Here is a 13264-nt window from a genome sequence, read left to right as displayed (position 1 = left end):
ACAAGGGCCTTAGCATGATTCCATGAGTTAGAACACAGGCAAATTTACATTTTAAAGTTTCTCAGTGCACAGCTTAGAGCTTATATTGCCTGTGCTTTGCATTTGCTTGCAAACTCCATCTGGATAGTGTTAATATTTTAATCTTTCTTAAATGAGTGCTGTTGTAACAAATGTTTATAGAAAAAAAAATATTCCTCTAGTTTGAGATTTAAGTCGGGGAATAGCCAGGAAAGTGAATGGCCCAAGAAATATTTTGATTAGATTAAAACAGATTACACATTTTCACTAATTTTTTCAATGAAATTTTACTGTTAAGTGAATCCAAGAAAAGTAAATTGTGTTCATGAATCAAAATACTTGCTTAAAATATGTCACAGACTATTTATGGAGTCCTAAAAAGGCAACCTAAATGTAATTCACTCATTTCTTTCCTGATAGAATTGCACCTTTACAACTCTGTCAGTCTAAGAGAGGCGAAAATTCACAACTTTTTGCTTACTTTACTATCAAAAAGCAGAAAATGATGTTATAATTACCAGCTCATTTTCTTTCAAAGGTACTGAAACAGATAGCCTACACTATGATTCAGTTACAAACAACCCTGAAATCGTAGTGACATAAACAGTAGAAGTTTATTTCTTCCTCATGTCACATCTGATGCAGGTTGGGTGGCCTTAATCTTGTAGCTGTGATGCCTAGACTGATGGCCTTTAAGGCGAGCACATCAGAGTAAGGATAAGATGAGAGAGACAAACAGACTTCTAACTGCTCTTCCTCTCACGTTTCATTGGCCAGCATGAGTCACATGGGCCTGACCTAACTGCAAGGGAGGCTGGGAAATCACAAGTGTGGATATTTGTTGAGTACTGTCTCTACCACATCCTCTGACCATAGGTCAACTCCAGGATCGTGTATAAAGGGCCAGGCTGGATTAGGCAGACTTCTTACTTGGAACTGCAGGAATGGGGCCAGGAATCCTCCTCAATATGACCCCTTATACTCCTCTCAGTCCTTCCTACCCTGCTTGACTTTTTCTTCCTTATTCTCATAGAACTTATCACCATCTGGCATACTCTACAAATTGCTTATTTTCTGTTTATTATTTATTGTCTATCTCTACCTGCTGCAGTGTAAGCTGCACAGGGATCTTTGTTTTGCTCGCTGATATATGTCAAGTCCCTAGAACAAAGCCTAGCACAGATTAGGTGCTCAATAAATACTTGCTGAATGCATAAATAAATGGTCACAGGTGCTGGAGATTGGGGGGCAGGATCAGCCTCAGGTCCCAGAAAGACATGGGAGAGCAAAGGAAGGGCCTAAGGTAAGGGATTGAGAGTGGAGTATGAAATGATGGGGTGAGGAGGAGGCTTCCTGATGGGAACTTGTGAGACAAAGCAAGGGTGCTGGGTCCCCTCTCCTGGAGAGCAGTGGCTAGGAGAGGGATCATCTGGTATAGTGGTTTTATGTCTTTTCTTCAGAATCTTTTCTCCAAACACAATTGAACACAGAAATACCAAATTTAAACCAATACAGGTGGCGCTGCTTGGACTGAAGCAGGAAAATACTTCCTCACCTAAAATAAGTCCCTTATCACAGATGGGATAATAGGTCCTGAGAGGTTAAAGGACTTGTGTGTGTGTATGTGTATATATATATATATATATATATATATATATATATATATATATATATATAAAGACTTCATATATAGTCTTTTTTAATGCTTCATAAAATTTATTTTATTTTATTATTTTTTAACTTTTTTGTATTTTAATTTTTTGGCTGCATTGGGTCTTCATTGCTGCGTGAGGGCTTTCTCTAGTTGAGGTGAGTGAGGCTACTTTTTGTTGCAGTGCGCGGGCTTCTCACTGTGGTGGCTTCTCTTGTTGTGGAGCATGGGCTCTAGGCCTGCAGGCTTCAGTAGTTGCAGAATGCAGGCTCAGTAGTTGTAACGCTCGGGCTTAGTTGCTCCACAGCATGTGGAATCTTCCCGGACCAAGGATCGAACCTATGTACCCTGCATTGACGGGTGGGTTCTTAATCACTGCGCCACCAGGGGAGTCCCCATAAAATTTATTTTAAAAGTATATTAATAGTTATTACTTAATAGTTGTGGCATGAATTTGCTTCACATAGCATAGGTAACTCATCAAATGTCTAACATATAATTGTTCTCCCAATAGAGTCAACACAGAACTCTCTTGTCCCTCATTTATACATAAACTGTGGTCACTTTTCAGAGAACATGTAATGCCAAATTTGTGAGGCTGGTACACTTCTGGGCTAAATACCAGATTTCTGCTAAATTTACTCTTTCATTCTTAAATCTTTGGTTGAATTTCAATCTGCCTTAAAGTTCAAGGCAATATGATATTCCATGGGTTGAACTATATTAAAATATGATTTCCTGTTTCCAAGAAAGCGTCTGAAAATGAATAGAGGGATTAAATGCAATATACAAATTAGATTTCCCCTGCTAATTTCCTCAAATTAGCAGCCAAATTTAAGGACCAAGAAAGTGATGCAAGATATGGAAAAGTCTTTGGGACAGTTAACAAACCCCAAATCCTTCCCATGATTGCTTTTGCTTTCTTATAGCCTTAAACTTTTCCTTCTTTTCCTTCTTTCCAAGCCCTAGTTTTAGTTTCAATCTCTCACTGCCTCTCTGACACATGTTCACATACCATATACTATACACTACATACACAGATTTCTCAGTGATTCCATTTCACCGTTTTTCTTTCCTCCCTTTTTGCATTATTTCTAACTATTCTCTGTACATCTTCCTCTTTCACTCTTTATTTTAATTTACTTATATCCTCTACTCACATTGTCCCTTTTTCTGTTATTTTTTATCTTTTCTGCTGTCATCGCTCTCTCTGTATTAATTAGTTTATTAAGTTTATTCATTAAGCACCTCTAAGGACAAGAGGCAATACAAAGTATGTAGAATTACAGCATAGCTTCACATGTATTATCAAGGTTCTTTTGATCCCTTTACTCCTCCATTCTTCTTCTATCCCCTCTTTTATGTCTCCGCTGTTAATGTTTGTCCTAATGGGCTATCAATAGATTTCAAGTTTTCCTCTGGTGACTAAAAAAAGATTTCCTTGAATCATGGGAATTAAAACCAGATGTTGCATACTTTAGCTTAAATTAAAAGTATGATATCAGCATTGTGTACATTTGGAAATGCCCTGCCTGGCTATTGCAAAGTCTAACAGATGAGACAGACGTGTGAGGCGTGCCCTTTCCGTCTGTGCTGTGTGTATCTTTTAGCTTGTGACTTCTGGGTGTGGACTTATTTTTGCTTCTAGTTACCATGTGGTTTTTCTTCTGAGACTTGTCAAAATCCTTTTTTTAGCACCAAACTACAGTTTTCTGTCCTTGTATCATAAGGACATGTCACATCTTCTAAGTTGCTGAAGACCTGAGTTTCCCAGTCCTAATTCTAGAGAGGTCCCCACTGGGAACTCCAAACTGGGGACAACACCGAGGGTCAAAACTGAGATGGATAGGGCTTCAGGATATCTCTTGTAAATCTCCCTACCTCCCCACTTTTACTCTTAAACCCAAGGACAGTCTTGGTGGCCTCTTTAGGTATGACATGAGCTTTCATTCATTCTTTTCTTTCTTTTTTCCATTTACTCAGTCACCTGTTCATTTACTCACTAAATGTATATTTAACATGATGCCAAGGATTTGCTAAGCCTGGGGATACAGTGGTTAATAAGGCAGACCCAGGCCTGGCTTTCATGGCACTTATATCCCAGGGGAGAAGACAGACTTGAATAAGAGCTCATCCCCAAAGAAGACTTTAATTAGATAAAAGTCCTAAAGTTCTCAGGCCCGACACATGATGTTGACACATGAACAAGTACTCACTATGCACCAGGCACCATGCTAAATAATTGCACATATTATCTTATTAAATCCTTACGGCCCTGGGAGGAAGAGATTATTACTTCCAATTTGTGGGCAGGAAATCTGAGACACAGATAAGTTGAATAACTTTCCCAAGGCCACATGGTTACTAAGTGGAAGAGCTAGAATATGAACCTAGGACTGCTGGCAAAGCCTAGTCTACGAAACGACATGAGAGGCTCTAAACTGCAACCAAAAAGGCAGCATTGGAGAGTCAGGGGAATCAGCATGACTGCTTAGCTCCTGATCAGGGTAAGAAAATAAATTTTAAGAATACTTTAAACCTGAAAGTGCGAAATGAATTTCCAGAGATCAAGTCCATCCAGGACTTAGATGACATTGTCACGTTTTTATTTTTATTTTATTTTTTATTTTTTTTCCAGTTCTTTATTGGAGTATAATGGCTTTACACTGTTGTGCTAGTTTCTGCTCTACAACAAAGTGAATCAGCTGTATTTATACGTATATCCCCAGATCCCCTCCCTCTTGAGCCTTCCTCCCACCCTACCTTTCCCACACCTCTAGGTCATCACGTTTTTAAAAAGTAGCAATGTTCTCAGTGATCTTGAATGTCAGGATCCCTGACAAGAGTTTATAGAAAAGCTGGCCAAATATAGAGACCAGTACATGCAAGACAGAGTTGGATTTTGGTAGGTAAATCCATTTATTTGAAAAGTTCTCATATAAATATTTTTATACATTTCAAACATCAGAAGAAATTGATACGTAGTCTGTTGAATTTCCTTAAAAAAGGTATATAACATGACTTAATATTTTAACAAGTATAAAAATAGAGTGAATCTTGATTTTTCATGTTGAAGTCTTGCAGGAATTGACAAGTTTTTACAAATAAGTAACTGAAAATAGTTTCAATTGTACATTTGTTAACTGGTCATCCCTATGCCTTGGGAAAAGCCCTGGATGTAAATTGTCCAAGTGTGCTTAAGAATCTTTTGCATATTGTTACTGGCTGGACTCAGATCTGTTTTTTTGCAACTATGACAAGTTTACATATTTTGTATGACTGTTAATACTGAGTTGTGAAGCAGGGAAAGGTTGACTCTTTGTTTCAGGAATCTTTGTGTGTTTTTGTGGTCCTTTCTAAAGAAGAGCATGTGTGTAATTAAAACACAGAAAAACAAGCATCTCTTTTGCTTAAAAAAAAAAAAAAAAAAAAAACCCAAACACACAGAAAGTCTTAGTTAGCATCTTGTGACTTTTTCAACTTACCAGTTAGGTTTCCCATTCACCTGGACAGAAGCATAGCCCAACAGCAGAGGTGATGCAACTGCCTGAGACATGGATGCCTTGTGAAGACAGGAAGAATAACTCTTCTCTTTACTGCTGGTGTTGATGTGGCCATTATGGTGATGACGATGGGTGGCTGAGGCTTAATGGTTAAAGAATAATGATTTTTTAGAAAATGGGAAGGTGACCTTCTTCTTTCTAAGAGAAAAATAAGTATTCATCACACTCATCAGTTCAAGGGCAGTCTTCTAAACTCTAAGAAGCTCTTGGCTGGAGAAACTCCTGAACAGCAATGATGATGTCTTATTCAATAGGTAATTGTCTTAGGGAAGACTTGTAGTGCAGATAATCAAGAAGCATTGCTAATAATAATATCCATAAAGGAGTAAAGCCATCTGCTCTGGAAAATCTTGACATATTGCTTACTGAGTTCCATTTTCATGATAAGCTATAGATTCCCACTTGAAGGTAAACACTTTAGTTTGAGAAGGTTATTAAGTTAACAATGAACCAACAATCCAGCTGACTAAATTTAGAATGCCTAGAAGATTCAGAGAGAAATCCTGTGGATTTTGTTTAGCGTGGGCCTGGAGTATATCTGTGTGATTGCAAACTGGATGGATTGCTATCTACTTTCACTTCTGTTCTCTTCAGAAGAGCCAGCAAGTGTGACTGGCTAGTTTCATTATATTTATACTTCATTATGGACATGATTGTTTCCCAATTGCGTTATTGGTCATTAAGGATGACTTTGTTCTCTAAACATGTGTTCAGTGAATAACTATGTGAGAAACAATGCTATTTTTCCTAAACTGTTTTCTCATCCATGGTCAAACTATTTACTGCCTCTTACTCTTTGACACAATTAGCAAAAGGGAGAAGGGTCCTACACCTACAGTTTTTCTCTAGTCCTTATTATGTTTTATGAGAGGGATATACTTTTAATTGCTTCTGATGTGCTTTAAGGTGCCCACCTTGTTTTCAGTGTTCTCACATCTATTTGTATCCCTTTAGAGTTGGGCCAGCCTAAGTCTTACCCCACTGTGGCTTGACGATTAGATCTTCCAGTGACCTTTATCATTATTACCATGGATCTATACCACTTCTTTCATTCATCTTAGATCTGCTCTAATACCCATATCAGCTCCCAATCTCTCTCTTGAAACCATCTTTCAAGATGGTTCCATCCATCTCTCCAACAAATATTTATTTACATCCTATTATGTAGGTAATATGATAGGTTATGGGGATATAGACGTGAATACAGTGCTCTCTTCAAAGGAACCTGTTCTCCGCTTTTGGAAAGAGGCAGGAAAGACATTGGGAAGCTTATGTTTTGTGCTACAGGGCTAAAAGGGGGAAGCTGAGCGCTTTCAGAGATTTAAAAAAAAAAAAGTAGCTTGGTTTTATTCCTGCCACTTTGTTTTGACTAGGCCCTGTATTTAGTATGTACTTAAATCACTGGGCCCACACTCTTCCAGAAGGGCTGAGTTGGTGCTAAGCCTCCAAAAACTGAGGCAGAGCCCCTTGGCCTTACTGCCTGTTCCTGTCTAGAACCACACCCTTGGTGTCAGGCCAGAAGTGGATGAGCCTTGGGGCCAGGGAGGAGCGAGCCAACATGTTCAAGGCTATATTTGCCTCCATGTCAGTCTTTGCTTACGACAATAAAAATGATCAAATGAGCCTGTTTTTTATATTCCTGTTGGCAGGGACTGTGTATCATGTTGTTTTTGCCCAAAGCACAGTTTTTTGTTTTTTGTTTTTAAAGTGGCCAAGTTTGAAGCCCTAGAATTTGAGTCTTGGGTCAAAAATCTGCAATAAGCATTGAGGGTTGCTGGTAATTTTATGTAGGTTTTGCTGGTGAAACCCAATTCAAGGCTCTACAAAATTCAGGAACATACATTATTGGTCAAAAAAACAAACAAACAAAAAAAGATATTGACTCCTTAGAGTGTAGAAAAAGTCTCCTCTTCCCCAGTGTGATTGTCTAAATAACTTGGGCCAGTTGAAATTAGTTTTCATCTACTTTTGAACATCTGTGATATGCTATCGTGAGAGCAAATGAGGACTTAGCCACTTCCCTTCGTATAAAAAGTAACTTTGTACAGGCTATTTAGCCTCCTCCAAACCCTCCTGCCAGTGTGCTCACAGTGAGCAGTGGATGTCTGGGAAGAAGCCAGTGTGGGTCCCAGTTAGGGGTGTTTAGGCGGCAGCACTTTTGTGATCCTGGGGAAAGGTAGATGGAATTGGAAAAGCAGCCCTGAGTCTCTCATTCCTTTCAGGGTTTTGTTTGCTTTTGTTTTTTCAAGCAAAGTCTATTAACCTCAGTAATCTGGTTGGTGAGGAGTGATCACGCCATGTAAAAACTGACTGCTGTCATCTGTGTCTACAAGGTTTAAAAGGAAAACATTTCATCCTAGGAAGGAAGGGAACCCATGTAATAAGCCTCTAAGTTCAGGAAATGTTTAATAGGGGTGAAACAGTGCAATACAGAGGTTCTGTAGGCCTGGCTGGTCTCTCTTCCCTTCAGTCAATGCCAAAGACAAGCTTCCATTTTTTATTTTCCAAATGCCACTTTTTCTGTTGCAACCTACCCTTTTGTTTTCTGATTAAATAACTGTATTTTTATTGTTTTCAAGACAGAACTTTGTAGACACTAATCTTACTCCTGGCTGGCTTGAATCCTGTTTGGATCTACCCCCAATCTCCTTTTTATTCCTTCCCTCTCTTTTCCTTCCTCTCTCCCTCTGTCTTTCACATCTTTGCACTCACAACTTATAAAAAGTTAACTCCAACTGTTTGCAATGCAAATGTACTTTAATCTAATGGATATATTTTGTGACAAGGTCCATGAAAGATTATTTCTGGTTTCTTTCTCTATCAAGAGAACCCTCACCCTAAAAGTGTATTTTCTTATTCAAATAATGGAATGAATTGATTCATTGATTTGGAATGGGCATGCCCTTAGTTTGGAATGGGCTTGGTGTTAAAAAAAAACTAGAAACATCTTCTGGCCAGTTTGGGGCAAGTTATATGGTGCCTCTCAAAGCCCCCAGATCTCTGAATCTAATCAAGATAAGAAGCATAGAACAGCTGAAAGGAATCACACGCATTCTCAGGCACATGTGGCAAATAAGGCCCAGGTTTCTTGGGGGTGAAATATAGTAGGAACCCCGAAATTCTGATTATAAGCCTAGAAAGACCCGATTAACTTTGGCTGTGAAACTGGAAGTATGCCATCTTAACCTTTGTGAAAATTACATTAAATAAAAAGAGGTGAAATAAGCAAGACTTTTAGGATCATCCCTGCTTTGTCTTTTCAAAAATCATGTTACAAACCAAAAGTAGAGATAAGTAATATTTTTTTTTAAAGGAAAAAACATCCCATGGCTCTTGAGGTTTCTGTGCTTATTTGGACAGCACAGAAAATCATGTTCCAGAACAGTTGATGGACTTCCATCTTTGTACACACCCCGGATGACTTTTCCTAGCACAACCTAGGATATATGCATATATGTGTACATATAACAGTGTGCTGTCCAAAAGAGAAGGAAAATGTACTGTATGTTAGAAGTAGGGTGCTAACGCAGTACTGTGGACTTCCAAAGAGAGTTTGAGGTGAGTTATAAAGATGTTTGTTCTTTGTATTTTACAGGGATTGTTGTCTGTGAGGCGCCTAACAACAAATTAGATAAATTCACCGGAGTCCTCTCTTGGAAGGGCAGCAAGCACTCCCTCAACAATGAGAACATAATCCTGAGGGGCTGTGTCCTGAGAAATACCAGTTGGTGTTTTGGAATGGTTATTTTTGCAGGTACAGCGGACTCCCCAGGGTCTGTTATAGGAGAGCGCTTCCTGAGATCTGCATGGGCAGAGTCTGTGGCTCTCCAGGTTGGGTCAGCATCGTGTTTTTATTGCATGCAAATTGCTCTGTCTGGGTTGACTGCAGAGTGCAGGGCAACAGGGTAAGACACCGCTGCACTGGAAATAGTTTGTGTGGCCGCACTCTGCAAGGAGCCACTGACATCACGAACTTATTCTAAAGAGTGCATGGGCCTTAAGTACTCAGAGGCTAGATACCTACTGTTTAATTTCTCACCCTCTAACCCTATCTCAGTCATCCCCATCATTATGTGCATTAATCAGCCTGCCTTTAAAGTAGACGACGAGCATGAGAGTCCCGGCTCTGCTGTTAATTTTGTAGTTTGCCAAGTTCAAGCAATCCTTTCAGAAAAGCCTTCTTAGGACTCCTGTGGTCATTTCTATGTATACTTTAGAGCTTCTTCTATTATTTGTCATCAGGACAGCTGGCCATGGAAAGACTGTGCATGCTGGAGGTGGGGTTGGATCTTGGTGGAGGGAGGGGAGTACCTCTTACTCTTCCCGCTGCCATTTTTCCTGTCTCTACTTTATCTCTAAGGGCCCAAGATGGCACACTTCTGCTAAGGAAGCTTACAGTAGCATCCTTTCAGAAAGCCTTTTACTCATGGCTTCGATTGCCAGTCCTTGATTTTTTTAAATCCTGTTTATTGTGACACCAAATTAAGATGTACTTTGGGCCCGTTGACTATATATGCAATCAAAATTGGAATGTTTTTCTTAACTGACTTCCTTCAACAACAACAAAATGTTCATTAAAGACTCAAGAGAGTTCCAAATCTACAAAAATCCTCTCAATTCCCCCTAAATACTCTCAGCTGTGGGTGTTAGCAGACTCTCACTGCTTGAGGCATTGCCATTGTAAGGACTTGAGAAATCCCTAGAAGAGAGGCAGTATATATAGTTTTATCTAGGGATGAATCTGGTTTCATAATGTTTTCATTGGATGCTTTTATTCTTTAGTCAGGGGAATAAAGCTATGATCATATATTTCCTTATTTGAATCTTGTATTGAGAAAAACATGCTAGGCTTATACATTAACCTCTCCATACCTTCCCACTTTAGTCTTTCCACTTAATGAAGGGGAGATGTTTTGGACGTCCTCTGATGGGAAGGACCCTCTCGGTTTGCTCCCTATCATTAGAGAAATGGGGGGTGCATCATCCTAGGAGTGGGCTGTAGCCCAAAATTTTGTTTGCATTTGTGTGATCTTGTTTGGAATGACTAATTCAGGACTATGGTTCAGCTACAACATGTTATGCTAGGACAGCTGCTGAGAGCCAATCAGGGGTCAAGCTTTCCTTCGTAATGTTGGCTCTGTGGGAAAATACTCCTACATAGAAGAAAGTGGAGTGGTAAGTTGAGCAGGTCCCCTCCAAAAAAGTGTAACAGAGAGTTCACAGTATTTGTATTGGACAGATCTGGGTTCATATTTGTTTACCAGCTGGAGGATATTAAACCTCGATTACTTAAACTTCCTAAGCTTTAGTTTTCTCTTCTGTAACGTGGGGATAAGAATGAGTAAAGGCTCACTGAGACAATGCATATGGAAGAGGATGCCTAACGAATGCTATTTTCCTTTCTTCCCTGCTTCTCCCTTCTTCCGGCATCAATTCAAAGTGCATTGTATGCTCCACAGGCGGAAAGTTGGAAAAGTGTTCTGCTCTTGGATCTTGGCAGGGAGAAGTGGGGCAACACCCTCTTTTGTGATGTGACCTTGATGTTCACTGGCAGGGGATCTTCATGAGGCAGATAGTTGTAAAGCAGAGCATGCCTACATTGACTTGAGTCTGGGCACAAATGTTAATAGAAAACTTAACTAGAATAACGGCAGGCAGAGGAATGGTTGGTTTCATCAGTGTCAGAGTTGAACAAATGAGTGTCTCAGAACCCCTAAGTCTTGAGACATCTCATTTGGGGAACTAGTTCTAGGTGAACACCTACATTTTATGAAAGTTATCCAAAACAAATTATTAGCTATTCTTTTGGTATTACTGCTCTAGTTATATCTGCCATTAGAGATTGTGCAAGGAGGATAGTTGACATAAACATGGTTTACCTTACAAATCTGTAATTTGTGAGGGTCTAATATACATTAACAGCTAGGCCATGCCTCCCTGGTATGGCTTTTCCTTTATCTCAAGAGAGGAGAAAGTTCAATTTCTGAAGGTAGAAGTCTTATTCATTTAAGGAGTCCATAAGAGCCAGCACCGTCTTGGTGCATAGCAGGTTTTTGTGATGAATGTCTTCCATTTGCCCCTCAGATCTACTCTTACCATTTCACACTCTTCTCTCTGCCCTGGGAGGCTGACTTGTATGATTTACACTAATGTTTCTTGAACTTTAGTCCTATCATGGGGGATCCCTGGGAAGAGATCAAAAGAAGAAGATTGAGGTCAATGTATTTATTCTCCCAGACTGCCTCCCTTTAGGCTGGCTGGGTCTCTTAACATAAAGTCACTCTTCCTCTAAATGCCGCAGACTTTACACAACTCTCTCCTTAGGATCTAATAACCACACCCTCTCCTCATCCTGTCTTTCTGGTGCAGATGGAGAAACATCTTGATTGCTACCAAGTCCTTGGTTACTGCATTAATCTTTTACTTCTCCTGTACCTCCTATACACCCACCCACACTTTTGTAGAGTCCCTTTATAAATAAACCTTCCTTTAATTATCCTTGATCAATGTGTCATCTGTTTCCTGTTTGGACTCTGAATGAGTCACAGTCTTACACACACATTGATTGAATGAGTCAGTGAATTAATGAATTTATGGGCTATTTCATATAGCTTTAAAAATAGAGGTTAAGAGCAAGAGCTTTAGAATTAGATATATCTGGGGTCTAATTTTGGCTCTGATGCTTACTAGACAAAAACATCTCAGCCATGTTACTTAAATTCTTTAATCCTCAATTTCATTATCAGTGAACTAAGGATAATAGGACCTAATTTGTTGGCCTGTTTTAAGCATTAGTGAGATAAGAGGTGAAAAACACATATGCACATTGCCTAAAACACAGCAGCTACTTAAAAAATACATTCATTTATTAAACCTTTATTGAGTACTTACTATGTGGCAGGCACTATGCTATTTACTTATTTGCAATTAAGAATGTGAACCAAAAAAGTGCAGTCCCTTCACTCACGTGGTTTTGAGTCTGGTAGGAGAGAGAAACATTAGTCTTAGATAATTGTAGTAATAAGTATATAGTCTCAAACTGAGATAAGTGGTGTGAAGAAAAAGAACATGGACTCACAAGAGTCTATAGTGGAGGAATATGAAGGGAAAGAACAACCTAGCTAAAAGGCACACCATAGGCAAAGGCTCTGTGGTAGGAATGAGGCTGGGGAGGTAAACGAACAAACAAAACTTAAGAAAGCCAGTGTAGAGCATGGAAAACTTGGAGGCTAGAAATGGACATGTGACTAGAGACAGGGATAGGGGCTGGACCACACAGGTCCTGTGGTCCTTATCCTAAGAGCACTGGGAAGCCATTGCAAGTTTTTCAAACAGATGACATATGTGTATGTGCTAAATTTGAAAGTTTCACGCTTGCCTATAGTGTTTTTAAAGTTGGTAAATAGGGTCCTGGAAAAAAAAATGTATGATTGGGGTGGTGGCAGAGTAGATGTGGGGAGACAAAGTTGCTAGGCTTTTACTACAGTCCAGTTGAGAGATGATGGTGCTTTGGATTTAGGGTGGGAGTCGTGGGATAGACTAGACTCTTAGGTTTCTCCCACCTTTCACAACTGGATGGATAGTGGTGCCATTCACTGAGATAAGGAACCCTGGAGAAAGGTCACAAGTTGGGCTTGACAAAGGCCACTTGAGGGGTCTTAGGAAGATCCAGGTAAAGATATCGTATAGCCAATGAAATATATGGATTTAAAGATATGAGTTTAGGGCTCAGAGAGGCAATCTGAGCTGGAGATATACATTTGGCCAACAGATGTTAATTGGAGCTGTGGTTTTAGGTGAGATTGCTCAGGGAAGGTGGATTAAGAAAGAAGAGAAGATGGCCTATGCCTGATTCTTAAGAAGTCTCACTGTTTAATGGCTGGGAAGAAAAGGAGAGCATAATGAAAGACAGGAAGCTACCAAGGCGGTAGGAGGGAAAGCAGAACATGTGAAATGGAAGCTAAGGAAAGAGTGTGCTTCAAAAGAAGGGAAGAGTCAACTGTGTCGCAGGCTGCTGCGAGGTCAAAGGAGG

General features: G+C 39.6%; 1 protein-coding gene across 1 annotated transcript in view; it reads left to right on the top strand.

Moving 5' to 3' along the window:
• Nucleotides 1–13264, top strand: part of ATP8B4 (ATPase phospholipid transporting 8B4 (putative)) — a 234626-nt gene that overhangs the window by 118506 nt on the left and 102856 nt on the right. The window contains exon 10 of the mRNA XM_057724273.1: nucleotides 8828–8986. Coding sequence (XP_057580256.1) covers nucleotides 8828–8986 — 159 coding nt within the window. The remainder of the gene's footprint in view (nucleotides 1–8827; nucleotides 8987–13264) is intronic.

This window comes from Hippopotamus amphibius, chromosome 2 (assembly GCF_030028045.1).
Source record: "Hippopotamus amphibius kiboko isolate mHipAmp2 chromosome 2, mHipAmp2.hap2, whole genome shotgun sequence".
NCBI lineage: Eukaryota > Metazoa > Chordata > Mammalia > Artiodactyla > Hippopotamidae > Hippopotamus > Hippopotamus amphibius.
Note: the sequence above shows the minus strand (reverse complement) of the source record. Positions and strands in the feature narration are given on the sequence as shown.